This window comes from Camelus ferus, chromosome 6 (genome assembly GCF_009834535.1).
Source record: "Camelus ferus isolate YT-003-E chromosome 6, BCGSAC_Cfer_1.0, whole genome shotgun sequence".
Taxonomy (NCBI): domain Eukaryota; kingdom Metazoa; phylum Chordata; class Mammalia; order Artiodactyla; family Camelidae; genus Camelus; species Camelus ferus.
Window position 1 is genome coordinate 51,753,861 of NC_045701.1, and position 23,666 is coordinate 51,777,526.

The 23,666-nt window shown below is 33.6% G+C and overlaps 1 protein-coding gene across 4 annotated transcripts in view; it reads right to left on the minus strand.

The window, feature by feature from the left end:
- MAP4K5 (mitogen-activated protein kinase kinase kinase kinase 5) overlaps positions 1–23,666 on the minus strand; it is a 112,783-nt gene that overhangs the window by 21,124 nt on the left and 67,993 nt on the right. For 3 of the 4 annotated variants that reach the window (XM_032482007.1, XM_032482009.1, XM_032482006.1), the window contains exons 14-23: positions 16,085–16,163; positions 8,817–8,875; positions 7,752–7,819; positions 6,317–6,359; positions 5,470–5,680; positions 4,510–4,607; positions 4,305–4,346; positions 3,344–3,428; positions 903–982; positions 546–606 (exon numbers count right to left, since the gene is read on the minus strand). In XM_032482007.1, coding sequence (XP_032337898.1) covers positions 546–606; positions 903–982; positions 3,344–3,428; positions 4,305–4,346; positions 4,510–4,607; positions 5,470–5,680; positions 6,317–6,359; positions 7,752–7,819; positions 8,817–8,875; positions 16,085–16,163 — 826 coding nt within the window. The remainder of the gene's footprint in view (positions 1–545; positions 607–902; positions 983–3,343; positions 3,429–4,304; positions 4,347–4,509; positions 4,608–5,469; positions 5,681–6,316; positions 6,360–7,751; positions 7,820–8,816; positions 8,876–16,084; positions 16,164–23,666) is intronic. The other variant, XM_032482010.1, reaches the window with a different exon arrangement.

The following is a 23,666-nucleotide window of genomic DNA, read 5'->3' on the forward strand; positions in this document are numbered from 1 at the left end:
TTAAAGCATTGGTCCAAGTTGGTTAATATGTGGTACAGAATGACATGAACTGTACCAGTGAACACCTGTAATACAGTTTCCTAAGTACTCAGGGTATCTCACTTAGTCCTCATGGCCACGTCATGAGGCCGTTATTGTTACTACCATCCTCATTTTACAATTAAGAAAACAGTGGAGGGACAGTGGCTGGCTGGATCCTCCGATTCATTCCCTTCAAACACTGATTCTCAATAGAAGGAAAGGATAGTGACAGTAATAGGACTGTGGAGAAGTCTGAGTAGAGGGGACAGTTTAAGGTACCAGTCGCTGTCATGTTGCCCAACTGTGTAGTCCCTGAGCAGGAGTAGGAAATACTACTGTTAAGTGGCAACAGGGTCCCTTCTTAAAGTTTCTTCCCATTCTAGATTGGTAAAAACGTCTTCAAGTCTCAAAGCCAACTATACAAGATTACAATTACCCCAAATAACACTTAAAAATAATGTGTATTAAAATTACATTTCTTTGTCTATGGTTTATTTTTCATATTATTTTCATTATATACATACCTGACAATGACATTAAAGTATTATTGATAACATAGAGCCAAGTACATTTCCGTGGAAATAACTATAAAGAAAAAAAGATTAATTAAAACTCTCCAAATTTCATTCCCTTACTCCTTAACCTCCAAATTCCAACAGTCTGAAAGGGTAGAAAAATAACTAGTTTCTTTCAGTAAAATATCAAAACCTTATGGAAAAAAATCTTTCAAAATGAACATGTAAAGAGTACAGGTTCAACCCTTTAAATAACTTACATCAGAAAAATGAAAACTGAGGCCCATCTACATTGATTTAAAATTAAGACATTCCCTTTATTCAACTGACCTAACCCAAATTTTTTAGTTAAAACTTCGAAATTACCTGTTCCATCGTTGCCTCATGTAGCTCATTGAGATTCAATGTGTAAATACCATCTTCAGTTCCAAAAATAATGTACTGATCTAAAATAGTTGAGATAAATCACCAGAATTTACTATCATTTTCTGAAATTATTCACTAAAATGATGACTCTATATTTTAACGGTATGAAGAGTTAGAAAGCCACCCACCTATCCAAAGAAAAATTATTTTCTAAAATCCATGCCACCCTGTTTACCTGTTTACCTAGAAAACAGTAAAACAAATGCAGCAAGACAGAAACAAGTGACGACTCTGAGCACATAGGAGTTTCTTGTACTATTTCTCTAAATTTTTTGTAAGTTTAAACTTAAATCAAAATACAAAGTTAAAATTATAAAAAAACCTCATTTTCTTACTGTTAAAAATATTTTTTCTGTTATACTTTATAATAGTGGCATTTAAAGCAGAAAATTATATGACCTGTCTTTATGACTGTGTTGAGGTAGAAACAAACATTTTCCGAACACCCTCTACTGCCTAACCTCTGTTTGCTAATTTCCAGACAACTAGGTAGGCTCCTTTCTACCTAGCAACAGGTGAGTGTTATGAGTATTTATCTTATAAATGATCATACTTAGAACCAGAGGTGTTAAGTATCTTTTTGAAATCACACAGTAAGACAGAGAGGTATTTCAAACTCAGATGTATTTGATTCCAAGTTTTTGCCTCTGTGTACTATGCTTCCTTATTTTAAAAATATAAGCCTAAATTTTTTTAAATAAAATTTTTTCAAGTTATACTATGTGTGGCCAATTCATTTTACTTTATTTTTTTTATTGAAGTACAGTCGATTTACAATGTTGTGTTAGTTTCTGGTGTACAGCATAGTGATTCAGTTATACATAAACATATATATTCCTTTTCATGATAGGTTATCATAAGATATTGAATACTGTTCCCTGTGCTATACAGTAGGTTCTTGTCATTTATTTGTTTTATATATAGTAGCTAGTGTCTGCAGATTTCAAACTCTCAATTCATCCCTCATACCCCTTCCCCACTGGTAATCATGTTTATTTTCTGTATCTGTGACTCTGTTTCTGTTTTGTAAATAAGTTCATTTGTGTCATTTTTTTAGACTTCACATATAAGTGATATCATATGGTATTTGTCTTTCTCTTTCTGGCTTACTTCACTTGGTATGACCATCTCCAGGTCTATCCATGTTTCTGCAAATGAAATTATTTCATTCTTTCTTATGGCTGAGTAGTATTCCATTGTATAAATATACCGCAACTTCTTTATCCAGTCATCTGTTGATGGACATTTAGGTTGCTTCCACATCTTGACTATTGTAAACAGTGCTGCTATGAACATTGGGGTGCATGTATCTTTTTGAATTAGAGTTTCCTCTGGATATATTCCCGGGAGTGGGACTGCTGGATCACATGGTAAGTTTACTTTCAGTTTTTAAAGAAATCTCCATACTGTTTTCCATAGTGGTTGCACCAAATTACATTCTCATCAACAGTGTAGGAGGGTTCCCTTTTCTCTACACCCTCTCCACCATTTACCACTTGTGGACTTTTTAATGATGGCCATTGTGACAGGTGTGAAGTGATACTTCATTGTAGTTTTGATATGCACAAATTTTATTTTGCCATCATTTCAGACTTTCAGAAAAGTTGAAATAATACAACAAATTCCTGAATCTCCTTCATGCAGATCCCACAAATGTTAACAATTACTGGTTTTGTTTTTATCCTTCTTTCTCTATCTGTATACACAGTTTTTCTTGTTTTCTGAATTTTTTAAGTTATTAAGTAGGATGCCCCTTTATTCCTAAATAGTTGTGTGCATTTCTTTAAAAAAAAAAAAAAAAAGAAAAGAAAAAAAAGGTCTTACATAACCACAGTACAATGATCAAAATCAAGGTATATATAAAATATATAAACAAGTTCATACTGTATAGCACAGGGAACTATATTCGATATCTTGTAGTAGCTTATGGTGAAAAAGAATATAAAAATGAATATATGTATATTCATGTATGACTGAAGCAATGCACTGTACACCAGAAATTGACATAACATGTAAACTGACTATACTTCAATAAAAAAAAAATCAGGTTATTAACACTGAAACATTATCTAATATGTTGACTTTACTGATTGAGACTATCAGTTGTCCCAGTATTGCCCTTTTACATAAAAGAAAATCCCATATTATGGTTACAATCAGTTGTGAAGGCTCTTTAGTCTCCTTTAATCAGAAACTGTTCCTATATACTTTTAAATTCTAATGCCTTAAATGAAAACTATTTATTTGGGTTGTTGCAGGTACCTAAACTATTTGTCTCTAAGTCATACTTTTAAAGTAAAAAACCCTCAGTTCACTGATCATAAAGAAACCTTCAATAATAAATATTTTGTTGGAGATATATTAAAGTTCAGAAATCTTACCTTTTGTATCAGGATGTATCCAGGATGTTGCACAATTAATTTTCAAAGGGCAGCCATCAAAAACTTTGGAAAAACAAGCTCCCATCTTATTTATAAAGAAAGAAACATTGACTTATTTGATTAATTTTATATATTCTTAGAAAATAGTAAAGATTATTACAAAATGCTAACCTCTTACTTGCATATACCTATGATCTGATTACAAAACAAAATTCATATTTTGATACAATTTAACCCCTTCTACTAAGACAGTCTCATACTTTTTCCTTCTGTAATCTACTACTTTAGGGCAAAAATATTAAATTTATCAAAACAGCTACATATGTCAATGATACACTCTTGGAATTTTAAGTCATTAATTATCTTTATGACTAACATTTAATAATGTGAAACAATGAATGACTCTATTGAATAACATTATAGTGATTATAATGACAGTAGACCTCTGTAATAGTGATAAGACAAAAAGACTAGTATTTATATTAAACCTTTACTGTACAAAAAGGTACAATTTATAAAGCACCCATTCCTATGACTGGCTGAACTACCTTACTGATAGGTTCTATTGAAGGGCCAGAGAACACAGAAGCTTCCCTGTTCCTTTTCATTGTATATAGTTCAATGTGAAAATGGCTTCAGGGGTAGAAAGATATTTAACCCACATAATGAAGAGGACACAGTACTATTAATAGGATCACATTAAGTTGGCCTTGGTAGGCTAATCTGAGAACTCAACTGCCCATATTTATAAAAAGTGAAACTATCCCAATTCTAACCAACGCACTCAAATTAGGATACATGATTTGATCCACAGTATATCCAAAATCATTTTTAATGCCTTTGTATTTTATGAATCCTTTCTTTCAATGGCTCAAGATACTGGATAGCAAATAAACAATCTTTTGCTGCTTTTCTGAAGAGAGAAAAATTGGCAAGTGGTTCACATAAAAGTACTCCTTACCAGTACTTTTGGGGTGGGCGGAAGGCCATTGATGACTGGTTTCTGTAGGGAAAATAATTTTTAATACTGTAAGACCTCTTAAAGTCTTAAACTTTATACATTTAGAAATCCAGTTATTCAAATTCTTGAATTAAATAGACTATGCTCCTTATATATAAATACAGTATTAATTCCAACTGATCACCAAATGCCTCTTAATACCTACAGGGAAATCTCGCTTGTCCTTTTTTCGTGGTAACTGTGGTGCTTGCGCTGATCCTTCTGTATTGTCACTAATCAGTTTTGAAATACCATCACCATTTCCTAAAGAGAATCATAGTTATAAGTTGAAAGACCACACAAATAAGTACCTTTCTTGGAAAATAATTTCCCCTTTCCCCCAATACATTTTCCATTAGAGTGATCCTTATTTGGGAAATTCTCCCTACTGTCACATGAGTTAAAGTGTCTTTGGTGCCTTTCTCTAGGTTCTGCAGAGGTACCACTGTATCTTTAGCAGTGGTCTTAATCCATGAAAACAACAAATGTGTTTCCATGTTGGGAGAAAAATGAAATCTGATCTACTAATACTGATAGTCAATACCTTCCATAATTGAACTTCAATGTACCTTTTTGAGTCCTATCTCCCAGTATATACCTTTCAAAAGCTCAAAATTCAACCATACTAAACTGTACTTCTAATACAATCTAGATTTTCCTGCTTCAGTGCATTTGCTCATTCTTTCTTGTTCTCTAAGGTCTGTCAGTACTTCCACTTACTGAAGGCTCACCAAGCCCTTTAACACTCTGCGACGGCCCACCTCCTCTTTCCCCTATCCTTATCTCCCTCAGAGATCTCTTGTCCTCAGTTACATATAGTTACTTATACTACAGGAGATACTTATACAAACTGTCTTGTCTGATGTTTTGTGTACATGGGTATAACTCCTGCTACAGACCCTGAACTTCTAGAGGGCAGGGACATCCATTCGTCTTTCTAGATCCTATAATATTTAGTAAGGGGTCAAATTAGGGTTGAATTGGATTGAATCTATTTATAGCCCATCCATGTGGAATTTTAAAGAAACTTCACAAAGCTTTAGATAGTAGTAAGACTGACTAAAGAAAAAGACGTTCTTTAAAATATAAACAAAATGTCTTTCTTTTCAGTTTTCACTTTATTTACCCAGATCACAGTATCTAGCTGTATGCACTCCAGGGCTGCTGATACTGCTAGCCGTACCGATAGAGGAAGTCTCGGCTACAGGACCACAACTTGGGCTACTCTGTCTTCTGAGAACTTGGGGAGCTTTGTTCTCTGAATCAGGACAGCGTTTTACAGTTGATGATTTTTCTTCATCTGGAAAGTTGTCTTCAGGGTAACTATTTATCCTTGGCTAGTTAGTAGTAAGACACAAAAGTACTTTAATAAATTTGGATATAAAATATTAACTAACACTTTGTTATTATTATGTATCAAAGATTTAAGGGGAGGAGAACATGCCTTTTGTTTTCCTTTTGTATAGTTCAATTCACTGGACCAAGTAAGCAAGGTAAGCAAGAGCTGAGTTATTGTCCCAACACGACTACGAACGTGCCATGTAACTTTTAATCAGCCTTAACACAGAACTGACAAAATTTTTATAACCAATAAAATTATATACACAATCCACAAAATACTTGATAACTAGAAACAAGCAAGGAAAATGACTTAATGAAATGACTCTAGTGAAATGTCCAATGCAGCAGTAAATGAGGATTGTAAATGATGAACCCTTTATCTGCTCTCCACGTGGTCAAGTATTTTCTCAAATGAGTATTTTTGCCTTTTTCTAATAGCTATTAAAATACTGTATTTCTCATGAAATCTTCTTTAAATATATATTTTACATCTTCATAATACACTCTTGAAGAAATCTGTATTTATCTAAAATATAGTTAAGGGAATTTTGAACAAATTCAATAAAACTTTTAAAAATCTATTTTATTATTTAAACAAGGATTTACTGTTGAAAATCTTTTCAGTAGCTCACCTTAGGAGGTAGGGGAGGTGGTACTGCACGTTGTGAAGTTGATCTAATACAGAAAAAAATGCAATTTAGATGGTGATAAATGACCGTAACACAAAACACAGAGGCAGCATTAAATGTGCATTAAAATTCGCTTATATTCGGGGGATATAAAAGACAATTAGATCATAGTAGAGTACTTTAAAATCTACAGGAAGACTTAAGATCTCATTCTGTCAAACTGTATTAGCATGACTATAAAATGGAGTTTTTATGAAGTCTTTATGGTATGCTTATACACTTAACATGTAATAAAAACTAAATTAAACTAAATAATAAAAAAGAGATTCAGAATTTTATAGTTGGAACCCACAATGAATCAGGTTCAAATGGCTGTATCACCAAACCCTTTGCTACTCACTCCAGTGAGGGGCCGTAGATCAGCAACATTGGTATGACCCGGAAACTTTTATAAATATACCCCTAGAACTACTAAATCAGAATCTGCATTTCACCAGTATCTCCAGGTGGTCCTCTAAGCACATTAAAACTTGAGAAGCACTGATATAGCCCACTGGTTCCATACATTTAACCACAGTCACTGCAATCAATTGGGAAGCTTTCAGGATTCTCAGATTCCAGTCCCCAAGATTATATTCAATAGCAGGGGTTAGCAAACTTTTTCTATAAAGGGTCAGAGAGTAAATACTGTAAGTTTTATGAATCATATGGTGGTCACAACTACTTAACTTTTTGTTGTAGTGTGAAAGCAGCCACAGAGAGTATATAAATTAATGAATACGGTTGTGTTCCAGCAAACCTTCACTGATGGACACTGAAATTTAAATTTCATATAATTTTCATGTGTAACAAAATAACACTCTTCTTTTGATTATTTTTTTCAATCTTTAAATAATGTAAATATCATTCTTGTTTGTGGGATGTACAAAAATTAGACACTGGGCCAGATGTGGTTTATAAGCCATACTTTGCTAATCCCAGATCTATAGGCTTAATGTTGGGGGGTGTCCAGGAATCTGTATTTTCAAAGAACCCTCTAGGCAATGTAATAGGTTTGGAATAACTCATCAGGGCCAGCCTTGTCACTTAATTGTTGAGGAAAGACATGTCTAGAATATGAAGTAACTATATTGCAGAGATGGAATTGGGGTTTTCGACTCCTACTATAGTATTTTTTCCCACGACATAATGTAGCTCATCTTTCAGTATATTAACATTACACATACTGTATTCTGATTTAAAGAACAAACCCCAAAACCTTAATGATCAACACATGATGCCTTCTGGCAGTTAAAAAAAAAAAGCCATAAGTTTTTCACTGACAAGAGGCACCTAAGCTCTTATAAGAAGAAAAATTAAAGCTTATTAGAATAAATCACTCCCCTACTAAATACTGTTCTTATATAATCAAGTAAAATAAAGTTAAAAAACAACTCACTTGCCAGTATTTGCACCATCAACAAAAGGATTCCACCGGAGCACAAAGTTTGGATCTGATGACACTCCCTGCGAAGGTTAAAAAAAAAAGTGTTTAAAATGTTACCTTATAATGGAAATTAATCATTTAATTCAAGAAAATATTCATTGTCATGATTAGCATCATCTTGACTTTCAATTTTTAAATCTACAGCTAGATTTTCTGTCATTTGGTATATTTAGGTCAATGACTCAGTACCAGTGAAAGAAATTCTGTAAACATACTAAACATAGTTTAAAATGTGACAAGCCCTCTTTACCAACATGCTAGTATATTCCAAAGCAAAAGAGAAAAACATAACTTTGAATAATGTGCATCACTACTCCACTAGCATGGAGAACTAAACACCGTATTATTAAATTATCATTAATTTATTGGTGCCCCTATTTTTTCCAAATAACATGGAAATTAAGAATTTATTGTACAGTAATATACACAGTAAGAAGATCACCACTTCCAAATGTTAAGGATGAAGAGATCCATTAATAGAAGACAATTACTCTAAAACTGATACTTTTACTAAAGTTAAAAATAAAGTGGATGTTAGGATAACATCTAGGCTGACTCTAATAATATCTTGCTCGAGCTATTGTTCTCACCTTTAATATAAAGGTTAACCAAACAGTAATCCCAAAATAAGAGAAATGGTAAAAAAAAAAAACAAGCTATGTTAACAAATAAATATTAAAAATAGTAAGGCAACACAAAAATGTTCTACAGACTTAACAGAATCAATAAGACAAAAGATCTTGAAAGCTTAAAGTTGAGCCTCAAATTCTATATATTTAATAACTTTATACGAATTCTTCAAAAGACTCAGAAGGATCAAAACGCATGATTAAAATGGCATATTACACATTGTACTCTGGTCAAAATAAAAGATTTTTCAAACTTTAATGTGTGAAATACATTATCAAAATTAATGCTTTGAAGAGTATATTATTTTGTTCTTTAGTCAAAGTATACGTAACTATAAATTTTCTCAAACTTTAATGTGTAAAATACTTTAAAAGCCATAATTCCTACCATTTCATCCCGTGCTTCCGTTTCTTTTCTCAGAGGAGGTTCAAATTGTAATTTGTCAACTGTAAAATAGAACAGATATTCACAAATTCTATTTTAAAGGACTAATCTGGGAAATGTAATGAGAAGCATGTGTATTGGGGAGCCAGGGAGAGAGAAGAGAATAAAGAAGAAAAGACAAAAAGTTGTTTTTTTTAAAACTACAAGAGTACCCCTTTCTTTATGCCTACCAAAAGAAAGTAACGATTTGGTACCTTCCTAACTACTCTTCTTAAGTCTTGGTTGAGTCAGGAAATTAAATAGTACTTTTTGTGTATTAGAGATTTTAAAAAATTAATTAAAAGTAGATGACTAAGCAAACACTTTAAGGATGTTTTTATCTAGACCAAAGACTCTGTTTTTTTTGGGGGGGAGGTAAATTGGGCTTTTATTTATTTACTTATTTTTAGTGGAGATACTGGGGCCTGAACTTAGGGTCTTGTGCTTGCTAGTCATGTGCTCTACCACTGAGCTATACCTTCAGACTCTTTCTTGCCACTAATTTAAACTAATACTTTATGGCAGGATGAACCCTCCAAAATTACCTATAATTATCTAAAAGGAACAAATGATATTTGTCAAATTAAATATTACGATGGCATTCAGGAATCTAAGATTATGTTTTGCTAAATGTGCATTTTATTTGGCCTCATCAGACTAATTTTAGAATTATTCCTAATATTGAAAGAGTAACTTCTTTTATAAGGAATATCCTATAAATGAGAGAAAAGGATGGGTTATTATCCACTCAAAGTACACAGAACATAAAAATTCTAAAATACAATGTGACTAAGAGACCAAAAAATTAAAATTAAAGTACTCACACTTGCATCATAGAGACACAAGTTTCCTAAATACAATCTTGGTAAACAAAATACACTAAAAAAAGTATTTTCAAAAAAGATCCAGTTGTCCTTATTCCTAAAAACATGATTTGCAAAGCAAAACAGAGTACTTACATAAATCATTACATTAGACAAAAACTATAAGTTATAAAGTTTTCAATGAAAGATATTCCGTAAAATACAGTATCTGCTTTTCAAAAATAATGTAAAATAAGAAGCAGTTGTTCATTAGTGACTGACTTAACATCATTTTAAAACTTGTTAATTAAGAACCATTACTAGAATTGGCAAAGAATCACTTCACTCATTTGAGACAGAGATGAGCTGAAGATTTTTTTTTGTCACAACTAGAAATATTGGCAAGCAGGTCTAGAGAAGAATTATAAAAGACATAAATATTGAAAGGAAAGAAAATAATCACTTTTAATAAAAATTATATACTCAGCAAATTTCAAGACTTAAAAAATTACTAAAGAAAATGAGTTTATAAATTTGATTTAAAGATATAGTAAAATATCAACTGCATTCCAGTATCAGTGATTGAAAAAAAATTTTCAATTCTACTTCTTTTATAACAGTATAAACATTTAAGATATTTTACTTTAACATGTAAGAAAAGCATTCCTTAAAAAATTAAATTTGAATTATGACAAGCCTATAATTACTGCAGCCATGACTTATGGCAAAGAACACTAGCGTCTCCAATATCACTGTTCTTGGTGGCAGACTGGACTCCAAGTTGTTTTGTTTTGCTTTAAAAAGAAATCCTGGCAGTACCATCGAGTGTATCTTTGGCCTATAAAAATATGAAGGTGGGGAGGTCCTCTAGTATATATTCTCATTTATCTCCAAAAGATGTTACCTGTTATAGGTATAATGCTGCTATAAACAACTACAACACGTAACACAAATATGTGAGTGCATACACCCTATACAAAGCAACTGTTTTAAGGCAATGGATTACACCATAGGGTTGTAATCTTTGAGAAAAGGGAAATATATGGTGGTAAGACCCCCATTCACCCTGGCTTTCTGCATGGGGGCACTTTCTAAGAAAGTGGAACCCAAAGAGAGAGTTTCACTGGGTGCAGGAAACAAAGATTGGAGTTCGGGGCTGCTTAGGCAGTGGGAATTTGAAGGGAAGAGTACCACAAATGAGAAAGATGCATTAAGAATGAGTTCTAGAAATATGCCAAGTGTTTCCTTAAATCTCTGGTGGCATACTAAATTGCCCATGAGCAAAGCAAGATTATTCAAAGTATGACAGAATATAGCTAACACACTGCCATGAGCTGAATGGAAGTTCTGGTGATCACAGAGTAAGAGGAAAAGACATGAGCTTCCACCCAGAGGAAAGGCCTTGCCAAGTATTGTAGTAAAACCTGACATGGGCCCTGAAAGGATCAAGATGACCTACCGGTTAATTTATGATTTAAACATTCTTTAAAATAAGACATCAAAATCAAGACAGTCAATGTTGTATCGTAACATCCAGGATACAATAAAAAATGACTAAGGACTAGGGATGAAGTTGAAAAATAAAAATCATAACCAGTTAAAAAAAATTAGAAATATACTCAGAGATGACACAGATGTTAAAATCAGCACACCAGGACATCTATTTAAAACACCTATTATAAATATATTCAAGGATTTAAGAGAAAAGATGGACATAATAAGCAAACAGATGGAAATTCTCAGTAGAGAGATTAAAACTATATATATATATGTATGTATGTTATGCATCTATGTATGTATGTATGTATCTATCTATCTACATCAATGAAAGTTTAGATCCAGAAAATATGGTATCTGAAATAAAATTCATTGATGAGCTTAAACAGCAGACTGAACACTACAGAAGAAAAGATCAATGAACTTGAAGTCAGGGCAACAGAAACTAAACTGAAGTACAGAGAACAAAAACACCTTATGCGTGTTTAAAGGGGCGGGGGAACACAGCCTCAGAGACCCGTCAATCAACATCAAGTTGTCTAACATGTAATTGGAGGAATCTGAGGCAGAAAATTTTAAGAAAGAGTGGCCCTAATTTTTCCAAATTTGATGAAAAATATCAACTCATAGATCTAAGAAACTCAATGAACATCAAACAGAACAAAAAGAAAAATGCACCAAGGCACATCACAGTCAAATTGCTAATAAACAAACAAACAGAAATCCACAAAAGTTTCATAGTACAGTACCTATTACAGATCCAAATGATGAACTTGGATATTTTCTATTTTGTGCCTTAAAAACAAATCTGAATTGATGTCATGGATTGGGTTGCAACCTGCAGTTTAAAAATCCCAAAGTAGAGGAACATATGGTGTGTTGTACTTCAGATAATTTTTCATAAATAGTGTTCCTGTCAACAAAGGCTTTTGTTTTGGTTATCACAGGTCTATTTCTAGGATGGATCAAAGTTTGTTTTAAAGGTTCAACTTGAACAATGGCTGAAAAAGATTGCTTGAGTTCGTGTTTCCCACCTGGGAAAACTCTAATTACTTATCTAGGAAATACTTCTCTAGAACTGTTACTAAGGAGATTTGTAAGAAAACACATCTTCCTCAAAATCTCCATTGTCTTTATCATCCTCAGTCTTCAGGTAAGAGAAAAGGACAAATGAAATTTTCAAACGTAAGCTGGGTAAATTTCAGAAATTCTTAGACCTCTTTAGCCTAAAGTGTTTTCCTGTTTGTTTGTTTGGCCTGAATGACAGTAAGGTCAGTTCTCGCAGGAGTCCATTAACTCTCTCCCAGTGAACACAAAACCGAGTATCTTAAATATCTAGAAATACTGCCCCTCCAACTCCAGTTTCTACATTATTAAAGACTAATATAGCTGAGTCTTGTATAGTACATAGTTTTATACTCAAACATGTCCAAGAAGCGTTTCTTCTGAAATAACCTTTAAATGATTTAAAACTCAGAGACTGCCTTCTGGAAAACTGCTTTCTAACTTCAATAAATAGAATCATGCCAGGTACTCTAAACAACTAACACAATGGTTAAAACAGAGTGATGATCTATGGCTCTCAATTACAGCGACATGGGCCAGTCTAAATCAGTGCAAGATTGTCTCCGTAGGACATCTCAAACTGGAGATGACAAAGAATCTTTAGAAGCAAATGACTGCAAAAAGAAGACAGTTTCTACACAAGTCTGTTGAATCAAGCTGATGACAACATGAAATCAATCATCTGCCCAGACCCTTGGAACAAGATGACCTGAGACACTGGCTGTCATACTTTAATGTGCATATTATAGTTCTTTATTTTTTTAGCTACCTTTTTTCCCTCCCTGCCATTTGAAGGTTTGGACTGTTGACAGACCCTTATTACCTCTAATTACGATAGCTGTAGAGTCCTTATTCTTAACATTGTTCTATGTAGCCTTAGTCAGTCTTTGGTATGCGTCCATTACCTGGCTAGAATTTACTTGTAAGTCAGCTAAAATCACATACTTAAATGAAATGTTGGTGAGTCACTTTCTTTGTGGATACCTCTCCTTTCCTTTTGGTGTCAATTCTTTGTAATCAGTTAGTTTCCAAGGTAAGTGGACTCAACCACTAAGTGACTTTTCAGATGACAAAAAAAAATTTTTTAAGTTAATTTAGGTAATACATCCATATCTGGATCAGACTGAGGAAGTAATCTGCCTTGCCATTCATCAGGTTGGGAGGACGGACACAAGTCCAAATGCAAAGTCAGGAAGAAACAAGTTTTCTCCAAGAATATGCTATATATGTAAAGCATCACATGATGACCCCCCTCTCTGAATTACTACTGCTTTCTTACTGAGACACATTATTCTCTAAAATCATAGACTGTCAGAAATTGCAGTATGAAGTCACTTGCATTAAAATGAACCATTCTATTCTTGCTTGGAAGATCAAAGTCATGGATGGAGAGAAGCAGCCTCAATTTCCAACCTCGATACAGAGCTTCAAATAAAGAGGTTTCTCAGTACGACTTTCCAAGTTCCCAAGGATACAGGACTCTGAGTCTATTTTTACAATATAGACCTGATGTTCACCCTTTCATATATCCCCACTTTGCTTTAAGTTTTCACTTCAGTTTCACCTAAAATGGTGCATACTGGATGATCCTATTTATCTGAAGGTCAAGGATCATGTAAAAACCAATCTATGGTGACAGAGATCAGAACAATGATTAGCCTCAGCAGTGGGAGGGCAGGTGGAATTAGAGGATGGAAGGGTACTGATTGTGAAGGAGCATGAAGGAGCCTTCAGGAGATTCTGATAGTATTCTATATCTGGATCTGGGTGGTAGTTTCGTGAGTGTATACATATTTAAAAATCATCTTGCAGTACACTTAAGCATTTTACTATATGTAAGATAGCTTAATTTAAAAAACTGAAAAAAAAACTAAGAATAGAACTAAGTAGGTGTGTACAAAATCTATTAAACAAACACAAACAAAATTATAAAATACTCCTGATGGACACAAAAGACTTGGGAAAATTTAAAGATAAACTGATCAATAAAATGACCTTCAACTCTACCATTTTTTATCTGGTACGTGAAGCACACAGAGCTCACTCCATGAAGATATTAGTACTCTGGACACTGATAAAAGAAATAAGTCTTGAACTTATCTCTAAAAAAGCCTATTTTGGTTAAGAACACAGAATATCATAAAGATGCCAACCCTCCCAAAGTTAATGTACAAATTTATGAGATCAACTAGATAAGTCGATTTTTAAGTTTATGTGGGGAAAATACAATAGCCAAATATGATTAAAAAAAGAACAGCAAAAATGTGTGTGCGTGTGTGCACGCACGCATGCACGTATGTGGAGGGGTGAGGGAGAGCAGGAAGAGGATTAGTTCTGACACATTTAACAGGTATTGTAAAGATATAACAATCAGACATGTGCAACTGACACACGACTAGATATATTCATACAACAGAAGAGAATTTCCAGAAAAAGCCCTAAAATACATGTGGTAATTTAGTACATAATAAAGATGGTATATCAAATCTATTAATGAAAATATTAGATTTTGAATAGATAGCATTGAGGCAAATGGGTACTCATTTAGAATTAAACTGAAGGTGAATCCATATTTCACACCTTCTACCAAATAAATACATAATACCAAAGACTTGAACATTTAAAAGATGAAACTGTACAAAGGCAAGAAGAAACAACAGTAAGGTTCTTTTATAACCTTAAAATCAGGAAGGCCTTGCTAAATATGACACACAAGCCAAAAGCTATATAAGGAAAGATTAATTGAATACTACACAGATGCATAAAAGAAAGAGAGCAGCTTTATAATGGAATACCAGATTTGCTACTTTTCTGTTTGGTATTTGAAGCCCTTAAGAGTTCATTTGGGATTATATAAGAAGATAGCATAAGAACATATCACCAATCTGAGACTAACAAAGAGAGAAAGTCTTGAATTACTGGTTTAACTACAAAAAGGCCGGACTGAAACAACTGACATAGGAAGAATGTTCTAACTCTCCGTTGACTTAGACTTCCAAAGCTGTACCCAGAAAGCTAGAAATACTTGGTTTCAAGAAAACTCAGACTTAAAATGCTCATATACAATAATTCTAATTAGCTTAAATATTTAATAAATTTATTATGGTTTATAATTTTTATTTATAGCTTATTTTACTGTAAACTACTTTAAATCTCTTTTGAAATAATTAGGCATTTAAGTCAATATACTTATACTTAAAAATTCTCTGCAAATCTGTTCTTCTAAATTAATGTGGCTAAAATGACAAACATTGTTGATAAAAAATTTTTGTCAGTGATTAATTTACTAAATAAAAATCAATTTCCCCTTATAAATATGCATTTTAGAAAATATTCATCTTAGTGCTAATCTGACTTAAAAAACTAAAACCAACTCAACTGTCCAACAATAGGGACTGTTTGACTATAATACATCAACAAAATAGGATAAAACCATTGAACGTAACAGCTATAAAGGCTAGGCTAATATATGGAAAATACTTCAATGTTAAGCAAAATTTTATGTATAGTATAAATTAAGCCATGTGAAAATATACATGATAAAAATCACAAAGGAAATTCAGCAAAATATTATCTGTGGGTTGGTGCTGGGTGACGTGATTAAGGGCAATGCTAATTTTCTACTTCTTTCTTTTTGCAATTTTCTGTATAATTTCTTTATAATTAGAAAATAAAAACTATTTAATTATAAACCAAGGGAATTCCATTATAAGCAAGAAAAGCAATTTTTATTTTAGAGGAATCCTGATATTGTTAAAGTATGTAGCCACAGTTAGTCTGAGATTTTATTATTCCAAAAAAATCCCACAAGAACACCCAGCTCAACCCTCCAAAACCACCAATTGAAAATGTATACCAAACACATACAATTTATTTCTGAAGCTGTCCGTTCAGCTCTGGCATTCCTGTTTGTAGATCTAATGGTATGACGAATGATTGCATGGGGCTGTGAATATAAACATAACATACACACTTAAAAAATTTCAGTAACAAAGTTAGGTCAACTTTCTCTTTTTAATTAAATGATTATTTATTGACAAGCATGACTACCTACTAGTAAAGTAAACTGTAGGATAACGTTAAAAAAATGAAACTAAGATACTTTAAAAGTTTATTCATTTATTCCATGTTTATACAGTACAAAATACTGAAGAGAGTCAAAGAAAGTCAGACGGAAATCTTATATTCAAAAGAGCTTATAGTCTAGGAAAATAAGACATACAAATACTTATAAAATTAGAAAATAAGTGTCATTCATTAAGATTACTATTAATGCCCAGAGGAAGGAGAAATGACTTCCATCTAAAGGGGTAAAGAAATTCTTCATGATGGAGTTATAATCTGATCTGGGGCCTTGAAGGACAAGTAGGCATTAATTGTGCAGCAATGTGGGCAATGCATTTTAGACAGCAGAAAGAATATGAGCAAAGTGATACAAGAAGAAAAGAAAATTGTGAAGGGTTTAGGGGAACTGAGTTGATTATTATTTGGCTACAGTGAACATTAGGTGAGGAGATGACAAAGCTGGAAAGGCAAACTTGAGGATGAGCCAGATCAGGAGAGGCTCTGAATGTTAGGCTAGGGCTCTCAATTTTATACTCCTGGTAAAATAATTTTTTGGAGATTTTACAGACAGGGAGTGACATCACAAGGGTCAGCTTTAAGAGTAATCTGATAAAGCATGTAGAGGGTATGGAGGGGAGAAATACTGTATGCAGGGAGACTGAGTAAGAATATTGTAGTAAATCAAGTGAGAAAGCTTACCTCTTTCACCCTTTTGTATAAATTCCTGATCTTACAACAAACAATGCCTTCAGCTCAACTCTTATTTACCAAATTTCTGATGACTTGCTCTCATTCACTGATGACTTGGACAGTGGCTCATACGTCTTTTTCTCTACTTTAAGATTCACCATCATACCAAAGGACTTCAAAAGCCCACTGCTCTGGACTTAAGTTTTCTGACCTCATCTCTAAAGACATTCTACCATAGTTCAATGCACCCAATACTACTAAGATCATATCCTGGACCTTATCAATTAGCTCTGATATATGAATTCACACAATACTCCAAACTTCTCATCCTTTAAGCTTACTCTCTCATTTACTCCCATTATACTTTTTAAATGTTCACACTGAAATCTCAAGTTCATCAATCCATTACTTTCTCACTCTTCATATGCATTTCCTCTATCTTCAGTTTTCTTCCTATTCAGTTGAGATTTGGCGGTCCAAAATTTCAAGCAATCTCTTGCATATAACCTAAATTTCATTTGTCCCCCTGTCCCTCAGTAAACTGGCATACCAAAATGACAGCCCTGGATGAATCAAACTAATCACCTTTGGTTTACATCAGGGGTGCCAATCACTGCTGGAGGAAAATGACACAGGAGAATACACTGAAAAGTCATCTCATCTGAGACTTCAGTTTTGCCCATAAATACTTCTCTAGTCATTTAACACATCCATTGTCCTCAGTTACTACTTTATAGCTTCACCACACTCTTCAAACCCACTTCCTTCACACTTTCAGGAGATGACATTGCCACCTAGCTCACAAAGAAAACAGAAATCATCAAATAGATGAAAACTTCTAGCTATACTCTCAACTATCTTAAAGCTAGGGAAGAAGTATTTCTTTTTTTTAAAACCAAAATACAGTTAATGTACAATATTATGTTGTTTCAATGCACTACATAATGATTTGACATTTGCATATATTATGAAATGATCACCACTATAAGTGTAATAACCAATTGTCCCCATACAAAAGTAACATAACACTATTGAACAGATTCCTTATGCTGTTTATTATATCTCTGTGACTTATTTAACTGAAGGTTTGTACCGCTTAATCCCCTTCACCTATTTTGCCCATCCCCACAACCTGTTTCTTCTCTGTATCTGAGTCTGTTTTCATTTTATTTTGTTTTGTTTTTTAGATTCCACTTATAAGTGAGATCATGTGCTATTTGTCTTTCTAGCTGACTTATTTCACTTAGCATAGGCCTCTAGATTCCATCCATGTTGTCAAAATGGGAAGATTTCATTTTTAATGGCTAATCAATACTCCATTATGTGTGTATATGTATATACACATACACTATATCTTCTTTATCCATCTGTCTGCTAATGGACACTTATGCTGCTTCCACATGTTGGCTATTGTAACTATGCTGCAATGAACATACAGGTGCATATATCTTTGAACTAGTGTTTTTGTTTTCTCCAGGTAAATACCCAGAAGTGAAAGTGCTAGATAATATGGCAGTTCTGTTTGAAATTTTTTGAGGAACCGCCATACTGTTTTCTTTTGTGGATGCACCAATTTACAATCCCACCAATAATGCACAAGAATTCCCTTTCCTCCACATCCTCACCAACACTTATATTTGCTCTTGTCTTGATGCTAGCCATTCTGACAAGTATGAGGTGATATCTCATGTGGTTTTGATTTGCATTTCCCTGATGATTAGTGATGCTGAGCATCCTTTCATGTGTTTGCTGGCCATCTGTATGTCTTCTTCAGAAAGGTGTCTACTCAGGCCCTCTGTTCATTTTATAATCAGGTTGTTTGTTTTTTTGATGTTGAGTTATATGAGTTCTTTGTATATTTTGGATATTAACCCCTTATCAGAATATATTATTTGAAAATATCTTCTCCTATTCAGCAGGTGATGTTTTCATTTCGTTGACATTTTCTCTGCTGTGCAAAAGCTTTTTAGTTTGATGTAGTCCCATGTGTTTATTTTTGCTTTTGTTTCCCTTGACTAAGGAAACACATCCAAAAAAAAAAAATTGCTAAGATAGATATCAAAGACCGTAATATGTTTTCTTCTAGGGTTTTATGGTTTCAGGTCTTACATTTAAATGTTCATCCATTTTGAGTTTATTTTTATATTTGATTCAAGAAAGTAGTCCAGTTTCATTCTTTGTATGTAACTCAAGTTTTCCCAAGATCATTTACTACAGAGGCTGTCTTTTGCCCATTGTATATTCTTCCTCCTTTGTCATAAATTATTTGCCCATAAAAGTGTGGGTTTATTTCTGGGCTCTCTGTTCTGTTCCACTGATCTATGTGTCTGTTGTAATGCCAGTACCATACTATTTTGATTATTGTAGCTTTGTAGTATAGTTTGAAATGAAGGAGCATGATATGTCCACAGCTTTATTCTTCTTTCTCATGGTGGTTTTGGCTATTTGGGGGTCTTTCGTATTTCCATACAAATTGTAGACTTGTTTGTTTTAGTTCTGTGAAGAATGCAATTGGTATTTTGATAGGAAATGCACTTAATCTGTAGATTACCTTGGATAATATGCTCATTTTAACAATATTAATTCTTCCAATCCATGAGCATGGTGTATCTTTCCACTTGTTTGTGTCACCTTCAATTTCTTTGACCACCGTCACGCACTTTTCCAAGTACAAGTCTTTTACCTCCTTAGGTAGATGTATTCCTAGATATTTTATTCTTTTTGATGCAATTGTAAATAGGATGGTTTTCTTAAGTTATCTGGCAGTTTACCGTTAGCATATAGAAATGCAACAGAGTTTTATATATTACTTTTGTATCTTGAAACTTCAATGAATTCATTTATTAGTTCTAATAGTTTTTTTTAATGATATCTTTAGGATTTTCTATATAAAATATCATGTTATCTGTAAACAGTGACAGTTTTTACTTATTATTTTTTAGTTTGGATTCCTTTTATATCTATTTCTTGTCTGACTGCTATGGCTAGGACTTCCAATACTATGCTGAATAAAAGTGGTGTGAGTGGGCATCCTTGTCTTGTTCTTGATCTTTGAGGAAATATTTTCAGCTTTTCACCATTGAGTATGATGTTGGCTGTAGGTTTGTTATATGGGGATCTTTAGTATGTGAGGTATGCTCCCTCTATACACACTGTTGAGAGTATTTAACATAAATGGATGTTGAACTTTATCAAAAGTTTTTTCTGCATCTACTGAGAAGATCATTAATTTTTATTCTTCGCTTTAATATGGTGTCTCACACTGACTGATTTATGGACCCTTGTATCACTGGGATAAATCCCACTTGATCATAGTGTATAATCCTGTTAATGCATTGCTGAATTCAGTTTGCTCATATTTTGTTGAAGATTTTTGCATCTGTGTTCATCAGTGATATTGCCAGTAACTTTCTCTTCTTCATCTCCTTTTTTCCCTGCCAGTGGTGCCCCTGTCTTATTTTGGTATAAGGGTGATGCTGGCCTTGTAGAATGAGTTTGGAAGCAATTTTTTCTCTGCAATTTTTTGAACAGTTTGAAAAGAATAGTTGTTAACTCTTCTCTAAATGTTTGATAAAATTCACTGCTGAAAATGTCTAGTACTGGACTTCTGTTTATTGGAAATTCACCATATTACTGATTTAATTTCATTACTAGTAATCCATCTGTTTATATTTTCTATTTATTTCTGATTCAGTCTTGATAGTTTGTATGTCTCCAGGAATTTATCCACTTTTTCTAGGTGTCCATATTATTAGCATATAATTGTTTGTTGTATCTTCTTATGATTCTTTAGTATTTCTACAGTGTTAGCTGTTACTTCTCTTTCATTTCTGATTTTATTTGGATCCTCTAATTTTTTCTTGAAGAGTCTGGCTAAAAGTTTATCAATTTTCTTTATCTTTTCAAAGAATCAGCTCTTACTTTCATTGATCTTTTTTTTTTAAGTTTCTATTTCACTTATTTCTGTTCTGATCTTTATTATTTCTTTCCTTCTACCTACTTTTAGTTTTGTTTGTTCTTTTTCTAGTTCCTTTAGGTGTGTGCTTAAATGTTTGAGATTTTTCTTGCTTCCTGAGGTAGACTTGCTATAAACTTTCCTTTTAGAACTGCTTTTGCTGCATCCCATAGATTTTGGATGGTTGTGTTCCCATTTTCATTTGTCTCCAGGTATTTTTTAATTTCCTTTTTGGTTTCTTCCGTGACCCATTGGTTGATTAGTGTTTAGCCTCCAAGAATTTGTATTTTTTTGTAGTTTTTTCCTTGTAGTTCACTTTTAACTTCATATCTTTGTGGTCAGAAAAGATGCTTGATACGATTTCAATCTTAAATTTATTGAGACTTGTTTTGTGGCATATCGTGTGATCAATCCTAGAAAATACTGTGATTGAAAAGCATATCTATTTTGCTGCTTTTGGATGGAAAATTTTATTTTATCCATTAAATGCATCTGGTCTAATATGCCCTTTTAAGTTAGTGTTTCCTTCTATCTGGATGATCTGTCTACTGATGGAAGTGGTGTATTAAAGTCCCCTACTATTACTGTTATTGTCAATTTCTCCCTTTATGTTTGTTAACATTTGCTTTATATATTTAGGTGCTCCTATTGGGTGCATATATATTTACAACTGTTAGCTCTTATTGGATCCATCTCTTAATCATTATGTAATGTCCTTTTTTGTCTCTAAAGTCAATTCTGTCTTTAAAGTCGGTCTGATATAAGCATTGTTACCCCAGCTTTCCACAGATTTCTATGTGCATGGAATACCTTTTCCCACCGCTTTACACAGTTTATGTGTGTCTTTAAATCTGAAGTGACTCTTATAGACAGCATATATATGGGTTTTGTTTTTGTATCCATTTAGCCACTCTATGTCTTTTGATTGAAGCATTTAGTCCATTTACATTTAAAGTAATTATTGATATATAAGTATGGATTGTTATTTTGTTAATTATTTTGTTTGTTTTTGTAGTTTTTTTTCTTTCTTCTTTTACTCTCTTCCCTTGTGATTTAATAACTGTCTTTAGTGTTATGTTTGGATTTCTTTCTCTTTCTTTAGGGTATATATCTATTACAGGTTTTTGGTCTATGGTTACCAAGAGGCTCACAGATAAGCCCCCCCACCACACACACTGCAAGGATTATTTTAACTTGATGATCTCCTAAGTTCTAACACATTTCAACAATGCTAAATTTTTGCACCCCACCTCTGCCCCATGTTTAATGCTTTTAACATCATATTTTACATATTTTGTGTGTGTGTGTGAATCCCTTAACTACTTATTATAGACAGAGAAGATTTTACTACTTTTGTCTTTTAACCTTCCTATTAGCTTTATAAGTGATTGGTCTATTACCTTTACTGTACATGTTTGTCTTTTACTAATGAGATTTTTTCTACTTATAATTTTGATATTTCTAATTGTGTTTTTTTCTGCTTAGAGAAGTCCCTTTAACATTTTTTGTAAAGCTGGTTCAGTGGTACTGACTTCTCTTAATTTTTGCTTGTTTATAAAACTCTTTATCTCTCCTTCAAAACTGAGTGATAGCCTTGCCAAAAAGAGTACTGTTGATTGTAGATGTTTTCCTTTCATCACTTTGAATATAATTTGCCACTCTTTTCTGGCCTGCAGAGTTTCTGCTGAAAAGCCAGCTGAGAATGTTATGGAAGTTCCCTTGTACAGAACGAGTTGCTTTTCTCTTGCTGTTTTTAAGATTCTCTCTTTATCTTCAATGTTTGACAGTTTAATTATAATGTGTCTTGATGTGGATCTTGGTTTGTTTCCTTTACCAGGTTAGGAAAGTTTTCAGCTATTGTTTCTTCAAGTAAGTTCTCTACCCCTTTCTCTCTCTTTCCTTCTTCTGGGATCCCTGAATGTGAATGTTAGTACATGACATTGTCTCAGAGGCCTCTTCAACCATTCTCATTTTTTATAATTCTTTTATCTTTTTTCTTTCCTCTTCAAATCTTCGGTGATTTCTACTACTCAGTATTCCAGTTCACCAATCTGTTCCTCTATCTAATCTAATCTTAGATAGATTCCTATTATTGATTCCTTCCAGTGTATTTTTAATTTCAGCTACTGTATTCCTCAGCTCTACTTGGTTCTCTTTTATATTTTCTCTTTTTTAAAATCCTTATTGTGTTCTTCCATCCTTCTCCTGTGTTAATCCAGCATCTTTATGAGTACTACCTTAAACTCTTTATCAGGCAGAGTGCATATCTTCACTTCATTTAATTCTTCGTCTGAGATTTTTGTCTTATTCCTTTGTTTGGAACATATTCTTCTGCCTCTGTTTGCCTAGTTCTCTGTGTTTACTTGTAAGTCTTAAGTAGATCAGTTATGTTTCCTGGTCTTAGAGAAGTGACCTTATGTAACAGACACCCTTGAGGCCCAGCAGCACACCCCCCTGGGCAGCAGAGCTATATGCTCTAGGGATGCCCCTAAGTGGGTTTAGTGAGTCCTTCTGTTATGGCAAGGCCACCCACTGTAGGTAGGCCTGGCCTCTAGCTCAGTTAGCTACTATGATCTGCCTGGTGCTATGGTGGCCTGCTGGTGGGTGGGACTGGGTCTCAGGGCTGATGATGGCCTACTGGTGGGCAGGGCCAGGTCTTGGCATGGCTGGCTGTGGGGGCCAGGAGGGCCCAGGGTTGGTGCCAGCCCATGGTGGGTGATAAGCCCCCAGGACTAATAG